Source organism: Mustela nivalis (genome assembly GCF_964662115.1).
Source record: "Mustela nivalis genome assembly, chromosome: 4".
NCBI lineage: Eukaryota > Metazoa > Chordata > Mammalia > Carnivora > Mustelidae > Mustela > Mustela nivalis.
This window is the reverse complement of record NC_139023.1, coordinates 17,658,850-17,674,299: the sequence shown is the minus strand read 5'-3', so window position 1 is coordinate 17,674,299 and position 15,450 is coordinate 17,658,850. Positions and strand designations below refer to the sequence as shown.

Below are 15,450 nucleotides of genomic sequence, written 5' to 3'. Positions count from 1 at the left end.
CTATCCTCCAACTTAAAGAAAGACATACCCTTAGGACAGGATATAATGAAGAATATATTATAGCCGGTAAGATTACAAGATTATATTATAAAATATATAAATAAATATTCTGTTATGGCTTCAAAGCCTAAGGCGGATATGAAGAAGACATAGATGGCGGTGCACAGAGGACATCTGTGCGATTTCCATTCCGATCTCAGTTCTGCCGCTATTAGCAGGGTGGGGTTAGGTGGGGCTCAGCCTGTCTTGGCTGCAGTTTCTTCATCCCTGAAAAGCAGGAGTTGAACTTCAGTCATCTCTCATGGACTTTCCAGTTCTAAAACTCTGTCATTTAGGGAAGGAGCCATGATGAGCTTACAAACGATTTTCATCTGTTAATATACTGGTTTGGCTCTTCAATTCAAATTATTTTTCTAAAGTTATTTGGAAAACTTTAAAAGAACTTTCCTCTCCATTTTGAAATATTGTTGGTCTTTTCTGAGAAATGAATCAACTTCTAAGTCCAAAAACCATATCTCTAAAGCAATGGTTAATGTTTTATTATTTAATTTTTATTTATTTATTATTTAATATTTTATTATAATGTTTTAATGGTTAATCAGCTAGGATCTCCTGAAATGAGCTAGCCCAATGAGCTTCCTGGTTTTTATGTTTGTGATGACTTAACCTTTCTGTAAACAAGTTCAGCAAGAGCTGTCCTTTATGACCTGATGAAAATATGAGTGTTTTTTTTTTAAATAATTTTGCTAGGATTGTTTTTTAAAGGATTAACTCTAAAATGGTTTGATTGCAAATGATTGTGCAACAATCCAGAAGAAAATCTGGTATTGACGGTGGTATTTTTCTTGCTCTCACGTTGTCTTGATACCAAGTAATGGTTGGATTTAACCTTTTTCTTTCTCCATAGTTACACAACTTTTGAATAAGAGTTCCAGAAATGACAGTTCTGATCAGTATTATTCACAAATGATAAGAAGCATGTATATAGGTACAGTGGGGGAAAGATAACCTTTTTACATGAAGAGAAAAGATACATAAAGGAAAAATACACAATTATGGAAACCTACAACTGTGGTTTTTTTTTTCCCTCTGTATACAAGCTAAAGATTTGATATAATTTCACTGAAAAATTTTAAAGTTAAATAACATTCCTTAGAAGCAGGTATGTTCAGGTAAACATACACATAATATACAGATGACTGAAATATAGTTGATTTGCACTCAAATCTTTACTCTCCTCGGTTGGTGTAATAATCTTAACTTTAAAATAAACGTGTTTTTGTTTGACATTTATAAACTGTACGAACGCTTATTGAAGACTCATTTTATTAGCATGTGTTAAGAGGGGTTTCTTATTTTCTGACTAACATTTCAGTATTTCTAATTATGATAAACCATGTAACACAGACTCATGAATTTTGGGGCAGTGGAAATTATTTCCTTTGACTCTTTTTTCTGCATATCATCAATTTGCTTTTTACTCATGTTTCTTCTACTGTCGCTGTAAGCTTACTTGTTGTTTTTTCTTTCCTTTTCTTCATGCTGTCGTTTAGAGCCCTACAGAGAGACAAGTATGGGAGTAAAGCTAAACATTGCATATCAAATGTAATTTTTTTTAGTTCACTTTTATTGCATCACATATAGATGATGTAGTTATTAAAAACAGTTCATCTCACAATTTAAAAACTAAAGAGCCTATGAATCGACTTATATAAATTTATGTTAATAGAGATTAGACGCTTTTGTTGTCTGATTCTTTTACTGTGTCACATGATCAACATAGTTTTTAAGTCTCATGTAATGTTTGTGTGAGTTAAATTGTTTTTAAATTAAGCATTTATTTTTGCTAAGTAATGCATATACTTTTCATTTTTATTAGTACATTCCATTCTACAAATGTATGTCCCATGCAGCATACCCACTTTATTTTACTATGGCTGTTTCCAACCTGTACCTAATGCATTGACAACAGAAATAATACACACGTTTCAATGCATCGGTCACTCAACCATAACCATCCAGCATACCATAGCGCCCTCCACAGCAGCATTCACCCATCACATATGGCCCTTTAAAGAGCATTTACTTTTATTTTTCTTAACATTGTGGATTTGTCTACAAGATATCTTATAACATGAAAATAAATCGCTTCACCCTATGTCTGTGATGGCTGCATTTTAATGAATATTTTATGCATTCCTGTTTTGGGGACCTGTTACTTGAGTACAGAGTATGCATCAGAAGTCCATATAAAATAGAGTCCACACTTTATTTAAACCAGCCATGAACAAGTTCAGTTTTGATAAACATAACTGCATCACAGATATAGAATGAATGCTATATTTTCACAAGTTAGTAGTGTATTGAGAAGTTTAATAGAATCCTTCTATTAATTGTTCTGTAAAGAAATATTCTTTCTTATTTACGAGTATTGGTTAAATGTTTGTGTCTTATTTTCTTTCGTGGTTGCATTTGAACTGACTTTGGAACTATTATAGATTCTTGGATTTCTGTTTATTCAAGAGAATGCAAAAACCTTGAAGAAGCATGTGGTTAAATTTTATTTCACTGCAACTATTTCTTCCCAGAATAAAATGTTTAATCTTCTTTAAATTCAAAGTTTAGTATATGCACACAAAGTCATCATTCATTATGGCATGGAATCTTTAATACCAACACTATGTTTTTAGGAATCATATCCCTGTGTCTTTACACATTTTCTTGTAGTCTTACCTACGGACCCTAAACAATCACTAATGGGTTTATAGGTAGAAAAAAATTTAGAAAGTAAATACAACTAGTTTTGTTTTGAAAGTTCCTATGTGCAAATTATTTTGATGTGCCACTTATTTGACTAAGCATTATTTCATGACTACATCATACTGACAAATTTAACATAATCCTTTTGTGGTTTCGTGTGTAGGAATTAATTTGAATCTCACAAAATTATCTATCAAATTGTTAGAAAGTGCTTGATTCTTTTACTTTTGACAGTATATTCAAAGCACCACACATGAATTATGTTAATAGTATACCTATTTTAATGTTGACATGTAAAATTAAAGGTAATGAATTATTGAATTGACTTTGATGTGTATAAATTGAAAGCAATGAATGATTACACCAAACTTTTGTTTTGTTTTGTTTTGTTTTCTAAGTTATAACCAGATATGCTTCAGATACTATCAGGCAATGTTTGTGTGGAAATCGCAAATTGATAGGTTTTTTAAAATTATTCATTTAAAGATTTATTTTAGTTAGATACCTATCCATTTCTAAGGTTTCTATCGATTGTCCAAGTGTATATATAATAGGTACATATAGACTTAGTAGTATTTTTTGTTTATTTCCAAAAATTTTATGACTTATTTAAACATGCTAGCAATTTATACATACTTCATAGTCAAATGTTTTTCTTTTGTGTTTGTGTGTGTGTGTTCTACGGCCAGTCGGATGTAAATGTCATAGTGTTCTGTAATCTTTTTCAGAGGGGCTTCTGAACAATGCCAGGGATACAAGTGTCATGGATACTCTACCACTGAATGGTAACCATGGCAATAGTTACAGCATTGCCAGTGGTGAGTACCTGAGCAACTGTGTGCAAATCATAGACCGTGGCTATAACCACAACGAGACCGCCCTAGAGAAAAAGATTCTGAAGGAACTCACTTCCAACTATATCCCGTCTTACCTGAACAACCACGAGCGCTCCAGTGAACAGAACAGGAATCTGATGAACAAGCTGGTGAATAACCTTGGCAGCGGGAGTGAAGACGACGCCATTGTCCTGGATGACGCCACCTCCTTTAACCATGAGGAGAGTTTGGGCCTGGAACTCATTCATGAGGAATCCGATGCTCCTTTGCTTCCCCCAAGAGTTTACTCTGCGGAGAACCACCAGCCACACCATTACACCAGAAGGCGGCTCCCCCAAGACCACAGTGAGAGCTTTTTCCCTTTGCTAACCAACGAGCACACAGAAGATCTCCAGTCACCCCACAGGGACTCTCTGTACACCAGCATGCCGGCCCTGGCTGGTGTGCCCGCCGCGGAGAGTGTTACCACCAGCACCCAGACCGAACCCCCACCGGCCAAATGTGGTGATGCCGAAGATGTTTACTACAAAAGCATGCCAAACCTAGGCTCCAGAAACCACGTCCATCAGCTGCACACCTACTACCAGCTAGGGCGCGGCAGCAGTGATGGATTTATAGTTCCTCCAAACAAAGATGGGACCCCTCCGGAGGGCAGTTCAAAAGGACCAGCTCATTTGGTCACTAGTCTATAGAAGATGACACAGAACTTGAAACCAACGAAACTGCTAACACCTGGTGGACTGTTCTGAGTTGATATAAGCAGTGGTAATAATGTGTGTACTCCTAAATCTTTATGCTGTTCTTGAAAGACAAACACGGACTTTCAGACTTTTTTTTTTTTTTTTTTTTTTTAACTGGGATTTGTAGGTCAGCCCAGGGGAGAAAGATAACTGCTGAAATTCCCCTGTGCCCTCTCCTTTCCTGTCTTTCCCCCTCAGATGGAGACTTCATTATGTTAATGAACGAGATACGAAGAAGATGGCGCTCATTGTGGCCTTGTTGAATTCTGTTGTGTTTGTTCTAACATCTCTGATGCTCTGTTACTATAATAACAAGGACCTGATTTTTAAAAGGCCAGAATGGTTGTTTGAAATTAGTAACAATGCTGCATCTAGATTGGAGTGCTGCACAAACAAACATAAAAACAAAGGAAAACTGTATCACATAGTGGTTTTTAGTCACTCACAACCTGAATTCACCACAGCAGGAATAGCTGTGGAATACAAAATAAAACAACAAAATAATGAAATGGAGGGGAATTCTAGAATTATATGCTAAATGCATATTTTATGATTTGCTGTATTAACTGATGATAAAACTAATGGCAGAAAAAAAAATGAACAATTTCTATGTAATGTACAGATACTAGCATTGCACATATAGTCAGCTTTCTGTTCCTCCAGAATTTGAGTCCTGTTAATGTAGTGGAAAAAAAAGAGATATTTTCTTTTTCTTTCGTGCTGGTCTTGCAAGTTTGTCTACCAGTAAGAGAGCAAAGTTTCCTTCCTTTCTTCTTTCTTATCTTTCTTCTTTCATTTTCTTTTCCTTTTGTTTTCTTTTTTTCTTGTTTCTTTTTCTTTCTTTCTTTCTTTCTTTCTCTCTCTCTCTCTCTCTTTCTTTAGATTTTTATTGCTTTTTGCTTTTTTTCCTTTAAAATTTCACCTGGCAAAAAAATAAATAAATAAATAAATGAAACTATCACTTTATAAGAATCATTTTCTAGTAATACAAACAAATTATTTTTTACAAAAAAAAAATAAAATAAATAAAATTAGACTTCCTTCCCTCACTATATATCTTTATTCAGTCAGAGTATTTCCAAGAGCATTTTTGCAAATTAGAGCAGGACGAACTTTTCTGTTTACAGTGCACATTTGTTGTAATGCAAAGCATATTTGGCAAGCAGTTCATCACCAAGACAGTAGCTATGATTCTAGAAGTCAAGAGGTGTCAATAGAACTAGTGGGGCTTCTGCATGTGAAAAAAAAAAAAAAACACTAAAACAAAACGGTATCCCATAGGCGTTTAAGTGCTGAATGCTCAGTCCAATCCCCAAGTGGGCACCTGCACTATCAATTTTTAAAGGAAATTCACTCCCTTGTAGAAAGAATCAAAAGGTCAAGTTATTTTGAAGTGATTTTTTTTTAAAGCTCTTCTGTTTATTAACAGGAAGATTTATTTATTTGACAGGATTTTAAGTAATGTAGGAATACAAGAGGTAAATTAGCAGCACATATAATTTTTTTTTAAATTTATGATCCATTTTGTATGGTCTCAAAGTTGGATGACCTCATTACTAATATTTGTTGTAAAAGTGAAACTTGTTTGCCAACCAATAAACAACTGATTGAGATTTAGAAGATATTGTTTTGCTGTATGTACTATATGATTAACTACTCTTTTCATTTTTCTCGTCTTTCCTTCTGTTTTCATTATATATACTTTGCTAATCCTCTATGGCCCAAATGAGCCATGCAGAAGAAATCAAATCTGCTGAGACAGATAACCTAAGCACAAAATTAGACCATTTTTTCAGACAAAGTAAACCAGAAAAAATGGGATGGGCATGTTTATGTTGGATGAAATAAGATGTATAAATTACTTTAAAGCAGGTTAATATATGTTACTATGTGCTTATTTTATAAACCAGCTGGAGTCACCATGCCTACTATAAAAACCAGCTTCAATCAGAGATTTAATTATTGAATTAGAGGAGAGAGTGCACCATGTATTTCTTCCTTCTAAGTCCCACTTCAATGTTTGAAATTCAAAGCCACTCAATTGGCTAAAAAGTGCCCGAATAATGGCAAAGTGATTATCCATTTTATAAAGATACGATATTTTTATGCTAATTTTTTGTTCCATATATGGAAAAAAGTCCTTTCAAAGAAAATTTCTAGATCTTCAGTAACTGAAGAACCTTTTCCAGCAGTGTCTAAGCATGGAGTCCCTTCTAGAGCAAAGCCAGAATGAAATTGCCAAATCATCATTTCCTGGAGTATGTTTTGGTGATTTCATTTTTTTTTCTTTTTTCCCTCCAAATCTAAACAACACCCATGTATAAATTAATTTTTAAAATTAAGATGAGAAGAAGTAGTTTACAAAGTAGCCAGTAATCTATATACAGTTTAAAAATAAATGACAAAAAAAAAAAAAATTCTGTGCTGGGCCAGAGTACATCATAACCTTGATATCACCTCAGAATATCTTATTCATCATACTTTTTTGGTCGCTTAACATAAGTATTTTTTAAGTCTCCAGATTTTTCCTAAGTTGCAGGAGAACCTCAAGCTTTAATGGTAATTAGGTTTTTTCAGACCACACTATTGGCAATATTAGCACCTGACAGGTGGTTAGCCTATCTGTTGCATAGAATATGTTTGGTAATGAAAGAACCGTTTTTAGACGAGTTTAAGGTAACTTCAGAAACACAGACTTCGGTCTGTGGATTATGAGCATTTATGCTTGTTTTGCCAGTTCGACAGAAATCTATGCGAAGGCAGCTCTGTCAGTAAGAAACTAGTTTCACAGAAAAATGGGGAAACTACCTCAACTCAGCTTGCTGATGCTGCCAATTCTGATTTTCAGATATCGCTACCTCCCTGCCCATTATCTTTTATGTTTGACTACAGGGAAATTTGAAACAGGTAGCCTCCCCAGCTTTACATAGACCAAGCTGAAGAAAATCACTTGAATACACAAACTGGTGCAGAAGGCCATTACGTACTGTCAGTTACTACCACGCTCTTGCATCAAGATGAAAGGGTGAGATTCTCGAATTTGAATACATCATAATTGATGTGCTTTCAGAAAAACTTAAGATCCCAAAGACTTTTACAGAAAGAGATTGTTCCCCCAAGTTTTACATGACTATAATAAAACAAAATGGTAAAGGGACTAATTATTATACATTTCAAAAGAAATGTCTGTATAATCTAACATGTATTCATTTAGTCCGTCTTACACTAGCAAGGGTTGAATTTCTGAACTTGACTCCCCCCCCCCCCCATGTATTCCCTTGTGTAGCTATTGATAAATTAATAATTTTAAAGTTTTTCTTGTTTTTTTTTTAGCACCTTTGGTTGACTCTCTTTTAATACCCTGTGCCATTCATGACCTCCTTATCTGAATATTTCTGATGTTTATCTGATTTTCTGTAAAGTAAATTTTCACCAAACAGACATCCTGTACATACATATTTGGATAGCTGAAAGTAAAAGTTATGCCAATGAAATAAACCAATAATAATTCCCTAGTAAAATAATGTTTTCATAGTATTTTACTCTTGAACTTTTTTTCTTTTCTTTTTGAGGTCTATTTCTTGTTACTTTATCAGAGACTAGCTAATAGACCTCATGTTTAGCTGATTCACAGACTGTTGGATTGTTGCACAGCCCATGTTCTTAATTGATGATATTTATGGAGAAATCTAAATTTTGTGAAGGAGAAATAGATTTGATTTCCCTTAGGTTTTTTTGAGGGTCCCTCTGGTTCCACTCTACTAAAGTTAAAAATACTAAAACTGAATAATAAATTGCTATGCTAAAATAATTACAATGGCAAAAATGAATTTGTGTGATAACCATTACATTGAAATGAAAATAATCAGGAAACTGTATTGATCAAGTGCAGATAATGGAAACACCCTTAACTTCCTGTCAAACAAGTTTACAAAAGACTCTAAATTAAAAGTGTAGTTTATGATCTATATTTTTAAAATCCCCATTAACATAAAAATGTCAACATATTGATAAAGGATTTTAAAATTAAGTGTTTTTTTTTTAATTTGTTTTAACTTAGTTGGTATGGCGAAACTTTTCATGGTAAGGGAGATAAACATATAAGAGAATTAGTAATATTCATAAAGAACCCATAGACATAATTTCAGGCACTATCTTCAGCTTCCCCCTCCCCCACATGTTCACATCAAGTGACTGGTTTGCTCACTTCAAAAAAAAATGACATTAAAAACTTAAAAATTTACTTTCTGCATTATAGAGACCAAAAGGGAATGGAAAAATAGTTTCTGGGTTGTCTATCTAAAGGTCAACTCCAAACTAATCAGTAATCATCTCCTATTAGTGAAAGAATAATTTGTTTTTAGAAGCTGTTCATTGGTACTGTACCAAGGTGCTACTGCTTGAGATGTTTTTGGAAAAAAATAAACAAAACAAAACACTATAGAACTACTGTATCAATTCAGATTAGAGTGAAAGAGCTATACAAACTCAAATCCTAATTTGATTTTGAGCAATTCTAAAAATGGTGACATTAATGTCTTTTCTTCTCTAACAGAAGTACGTGAGATAAAATGACAGTATGTATGATCTTCCTAGTATACTGTAGTACCAACATATTAAGATTAAATTAGCTCATGTTTAGTAATTCATGATTATAACTTACTGCATAAATAATTACTATGCATTTCTAAAAATACTTTAAGTGTATCTTATGTTAGATTTCTGCACATTAATAAATTAGGAACATGGAAGCACAAGAATGAAGCAGCAACATTACAAATTAGCCTATGGAAGCATTTTGGTGCAAAAGAATTCTACATGGAAACCTTCCTGGAGATCATAAAATAGATTTGATGTGAATCACTATGATAAATTCAGTTTTGAAATTAGCAAATACATCCTTTTTAAACCATCTGAAAAATAATCAATAAATATCTAAATTTTCATTTCTAATTAAAAAGTGATGGTAGCTGCTTCTTTCCTGCTTAGGCCATCAGAAGAATCTCTCCGATTTGCTAATTAACCTCATTACTTCTACTTACCCTTTGCTTCAAAAGTGAAATCAATCTTTAACTTTCACTTACACACACTTACATATTTTGATTCCTTTTATTTACAGCTTGCAGAGGAAATAACTTTGTGATTTTTGCAATGAAACAGGTAGTTATTATGGTTTTGCCTATTTCATTTTCAATAAAGTTATTGCTATACCCTCTTTCAAAAAACTTAGAAGTCAACATGTCTTTAACATCCAGGACCCATAAGTTATTATTCTAATGTCTTCATTCCAGCTATGTTTTGATTTTTCTTCCTCTCCTTTAGTAGTATGTCAGACAAATTTTTCCCATTTATGTCCCATTAGAGCATTTCAAAGGTAAATGCAAACTATGATTTTTTAAGAAGGCATGTGAAAGAAGAACTTTGACTTATATGAAGAAGTCAAGAAAGACTATGCATGGGGAAAAAACCTCTATTGGGATAACCAGGTCTTTAAAATCACAGTATGAATAGAAAAAGGGCAGAGCCAAGTTGGTAGACTTACGGTGAGGTAGCAGGACCTAAATTAGAGTTCCAGAGAAAAAAATTCCAGGAAAAAATAATGAAATCGTTCAGAGTGGTAAAAATCTTAAACAGTGTACCAAATGCAATTGATGTATTAAAGCAAAAATTGAAGTACCATATTACAATTTTATCCTGCTGATTCCACAGGAAACTTCAAACACTTTTCACACTCTTTATGTATTTCTTGTCTAGCCACACCTGTCTCAAGGAAACATCAATATTTTTAAAATGTTTCTTAAATATAAGTATTTTTGTCTCGATTCACTTTCACTCTCCAATCTGCTTACTCTATTGTATGCCAACACAGTTAATGCTACTAGTAGCTTTGTACCTTTTAGAGCTTTATTATGAATCTTTCTAATAAACATAAAATTAATATTAAATTGGAATTATGTACATTGTGCAAGATAATTCATAACCAAGCAATATTCATATTACAGGATAATTTATTATATCTATGAATATTACATTGAGACTGAACAAATAATTACACAGCTGAAAATATTACTCTCAAGTCCTCTCTCTTCAATTATTATAGTCAATCCGTAAAATTCTGCCGACAGTTGTATGACATGTTATCAAAGTACTCCATAATCCAAATGTGTCTAAAAGTATTCCCACTGCTTCTTTCATTCTAGAATGCTAAAGGAAAGAGCTTGAAAGAAGAGGAAAGGAAAGCCGACTTCTAAGGATCTAATTTAGATTAACATTGCCATTCAGAATGAATAATTTTGAAATGAGAATGTTCCACTCTGTGACCTAAGGTTATTAAAGATTTACAGTTGGTCCAATATTGGAGGATTTTAAATTTTAAGAGAGTTAAGTTTTTCTCAATGGCCCAAGAATGCAGAATTTCATACTACATTGGCAAGGAAATGTGTTTAAGTTCCCTACCTAAAGTAGCTTTTTAAAGGTTAAAAATTCCCTGATTCTTCTGAAGGCAAAACTGGCAAAATGATCCTGACTTCAAAATGAAATGGCTTGGTTGACTTCGAAAAAAGTTTGGCAAAACTCATGAATGTCATCAACTCTTGAACAGTAGGCAGAGGTCTTTGGGGATGGAACTCAGGACACAGTGACTAGAACCCAGTGTCTTCTTATGCTGATCACTGCCTAGTCTTCTAGAGCATTTTTAATGCCCTGTATTTCAAGTTGTCACAATGTCTTATGTTTGGGATAACATCATGAATCAAGAGAGATGAGGAAAAACACTTAAAGTTGGTTTCCATGCCTCATTTCAGATTAAAGATTTCCTTTACCATCCTAAGTAATAAAAGATGATATGTCTTGAAACAGCTGTAGACAATCAGAATGTGTTCATTTATAAACAAGTCTTCTTTGTATATTCTGACAATAATCTTTGCCTATGAACTACAAAATCAATAGCAGTAGAATCAACTTGATTTCCTTTCGTTTGGCTTCTGTGAATGTATTGGAAGTAGAAGGATAATCTGGGAAGTTTTTCCAGACTGTTTTCCCACTTGCCAAGCATTAAATCTAATTCAAGATAAATCTTTTTTTAAAAATGATAGTTTATTTTTAAAAATAACTAATTAAGTTATTTCTCATCGATAGGAACAATTTCTCTTTTTAGGAACAAGAATATAGCTATTGCAGGCTCTGGTCTCTTACCATTCTCATATATTTACACGTGGAATTAATCTTATCATATACACCTTCCAGATTTCTATCTATTGGATTTTTTCTCTTGTACAACCTCTCCAACCTTTTTTTTTTTCTTAAATGCTCTGTACAATCACATGTAAAATCATGAGCTACAAACCTCAATAAAAAATGTCAGTAAACAATAAGTGATGTAGTCACTTTTCTTATATGGGAGTTCTAGAACTTTGGTTTGGGGACAGTGTTTCGTCCTAGAGGACCAATGACACATACACTGCTAATAGATTTCCTTGCTATCCCCATACCCTACCCCCCTTTTCTTCACACATTATAAGTAAAATGCAAGGGCTTTTTATTTTTTAAATGCCTTCAGAGAGCTGCTGCCATCCAAGGTAACCAGAAGGTGATTTGCTCTTTCCAGAAGGATAAGAAGTTAAAATAAGAACTTACCGTTTTCTCTTAAAGTTTGCTAATACTGAGATATAATCAAATGTAGTCTTATCTGTCACCTAATCTTATTTCTCCCCCATCTCGAAATGGGGGTCTGGTGGATAGAGGTAAGGACGGTCCAGTCACTGGTGAACTTCTGGTGTGAAGGAGATTATGGAGTTCTGGGCTGGGACATGTCTTTCTTCTTCTGAATAAAGAACACAATCAATATTAGTATACAGTGGGGATCACAAAGATAGACATTATAGAATCACCATTTTGTAATGTCAGGGACTCCAATTATTTTATTTACTAACTCTTAGCATCACAAAAATGAACACATATATCACCTGGAAAAATCCAGTTCAGGTACTTCTCCTTTGTAGTATTGAAAACACATTTTCATAGGAATTATTTGCAAAGGACATCAAGAAGAATTGTACATTCTGACTGCTCAGGATTTACCTGGCACTTTGAATAGCCTCATTTAGTCTTTCTAATAATATGGTGAAATGGATTTTTTTCATGCTTACTTCACTGAGGAAATTTAAATTCAGATTTTACAGTCATAGAGCTGGTGAATTTTGAACTAAAATCTCACAGTCTAGAGTCCATTTTCATTATTAACAACGTTATATTGCATCAACCAAATGACTAGTTAAAAAAAAAATCAACCCACCCCCTTTCATTTAAATAAGAAAGGGGTTGGTTAACAGACAGCCAAGTGAATGTTGAAAAAATACGGCGCCCACTTTTAAGACACTCAAAATATTTAAAATCCATTTAACAAGGCAGTCAAGAGATTTTGAACAAATTATTTTTCTAAGAATAGGTTCCTCAACTCTAAAGTAAATATAATATCTATTTTGTATGTGAAATATATATATAATTATATTATATATAATGTATTTTATATATATATATATGATATACTCAGTACACATGAAACCTTTATTTAGAAAATTTGGAAACAGATTCTGATTTAGTATTAAATAGACGGTGTGTGTGTGTGTGTGTGTGTGTGTGTGTGTGTGTGTGTGTGTCTTGTTGTTTGTATTATTACTCCTGACCCCCACCAAAACACATAATGGACAGAGAATAGTAGTATACTTCTAAATCAAATTCTAGTTAAAGTTCCTCTCTGTTCTATAGGACTATTTCATCCCATTATCAAAGCAGCATAATAACCACAATTTGCTTGGTGTTTATGTACGCAATTTCTGAATATTTAATCTTTTCACAACAGTTTCACCAACTGCACATCTAGCAATTAAGTACAGCATTTTGTAATCTGCATTGAACAGGTCTCATTTGACGGAAAAAAATGGCTCTAAACTTAATTATATCTGAGAGATGCCAGATTAAACAAAGTCACATTGGTTTTTGTTTAGTTTTTGTTTTGTTATTGTGGAATTTCAGAGAATACACTGAAAAACTCCAAGAGTGGTAGATATTGCTCTGTTTCTTAACATTATCTGGCTCTGGGGTGCTTGGGTGGTTCATTTGGTGCAGCGGCTAATTCTTGGTTTTGGATCAGATCACAATTTCCTGATTGTGGAATCGAGCCTTGTGTTGGGCTCCTCAGTGGGGAGTCTGATTCCCATTCTCTCTCTCTCTCTCTATCTCTCCATCTCCCTCCCCATTACTCTGCTCTTGCACACATGGGCTCTTTCTCTCGCTCTAAAATAAATAGATAAATCTTTTAAAAAAATGTATCTGGTCCTGAAATTCTCAAGGAACATAAGGAGAAAACATTGAGCACTACCAACCCATGGAACTCAGTTTGTAAAACACTACCCAAAATATTTTTCTTACAATTGAATGTGGGCTTTTTTCCTGAGTATTTTATGTCAGTGAAATGGTGGAGGTGTGACTGCTCCAATATTAATTTATAACTTTATAGCTCATGATAAAGTAGTAACGATTGTAACAGTATTTCTGCTAAATGTCTGTTTCCAATCCGTAGGCGGAGGAAGAACAATTAATGAAATGAATCCTGCTTTAAGAATTCTGCCCTAACCATTGAATCCCTTCATGTTAGTATAGCTTTTTATGTTCTAATCTCAACTATTGGGCTACAGCAACCGGAGACACAGTTCTCAACAACTGTGTTTCTCATTTATAAAGTGCCTATGAATAACACGAGAATCTTGTTAAGAAGTAAATTTTGATTTGTGTTAGCCTGGAAGTAGGTCTGGAGTCTCAATTTCGAACAAGTTCACACCTGTCTGCATGGCTGCTCCCAGTACCAAGCCTTTTACACTGCTTCTGTCTCTCCCTCAGAAACACATTACTCCTTACTTAGGGTCTTTTGCCTCTAGCTGGTTATTTGGGGGCATAGCGGACTATATTATAGGAAAGGATTAACAGAGTTCTCTTTGCCTCAGGACAATCCAGAAAGTCCTCGATTTTACAAAATTAAATCTATTAATATTTTGGAAAATATATACAAGAGTCTATTCTCAAGTTTGGTGATGAATAGGGTAGATCTGAAGCTGATGCGTGATTGTTTTACTCCATCATTTTGTCTAAAACAACATGGGAAAGGGAGAGACTATGTGTTTCTGTGTTGGTGTCTGTGTGTAATTGCATGTGTATGTAAAAAACATGTATATGTAGTAATTGCCTATATGAAAGATTTTAAGAAAGTGGAGTTTTCCTCATTAATATTTATATGTAACACACTAGAAATATTTATTAGAGAAATTTAAAATAATTTTTGAGTATGTAAAAAATCTGGTTATTGCAGTTAGAGACACTTGCCAATCTTCTATCTGTATGTAAAATGGGATATAATCACATAGGTAGATACGACAAAAAGTGAAAAATTAAAGAATGCCCAGAAAGTTATATTATTTTGAATTTTTTAGATAAATCCATTTCTAAATATAACTGTTATAATTATTTGTTTCATTCGATACTAAAAAGATTGCTGACAGTAAAGAGTCTTGTCTCAGTATATGATTTAATGAGACAAAAGTCAGCTTACTTTTCCCTACTTAAGCCTAAAATGCTTCATCCAGGATTTATTCCTAGTCACAGCATCAGAAAATATTAACATCTGATCCAAAAGTATCAAGAATGTTAACAGGCTCTGAAGGTTTTATATAAAATAGAAATAAAAGATCTTGTCTATACTGGTGATTGTGTGTTAAGTGTGTTCAAGTAAAAATACACCATGGTATTAAACACAAATGCCTGCCTACTTTTATTAAATAAATCCTTACAATGAACATGATCTTTTGGATAATCACAATTCTCTAAAAACAAGAGTTATGTCTTAATCTCCGAGTTAATTCTCTTTATATATCCAAATGAGAGAATCATCTCACTAAACCTATGACTTTTGTTTTGATATTCATGCTTTGCTTATATAAGATATGAAAATAAGCCTGTTAACTTATATATACTATTAATCCTACCAGTGAAGTCATATTCCAGAAATTAATAGTTATTTTTAAATATGGGGGGAAGAAAAGTAAAGTGAATTAAATTATAAG

At 33.4% G+C, this 15,450-nt stretch overlaps 1 protein-coding gene across 35 annotated transcripts in view; it reads left to right on the top strand.

Moving 5' to 3' along the window:
• ADGRL3 (adhesion G protein-coupled receptor L3) overlaps positions 1 to 15,450 on the top strand; it is an 820,407-nt gene that overhangs the window by 785,659 nt on the left and 19,298 nt on the right. For 14 of the 35 annotated variants that reach the window (XM_082727860.1, XM_082727862.1, XM_082727893.1 and 11 more), the window contains one exon: positions 3,489 to 11,709. The exons of 1 other annotated variant lie outside the window; for it this stretch is intronic. In XM_082727860.1, the coding sequence (XP_082583986.1) occupies positions 3,489 to 4,288 (800 nt within the window). In that variant the 3' untranslated portion in view covers positions 4,289 to 11,709. Of the gene's footprint in view, positions 1 to 1,553; positions 1,606 to 3,488; positions 11,710 to 15,450 lie in introns of those variants that run through there. 20 more of the 35 variants (XM_082727890.1, XM_082727888.1, XM_082727859.1 and 17 more) reach the window with 2 other exon arrangements.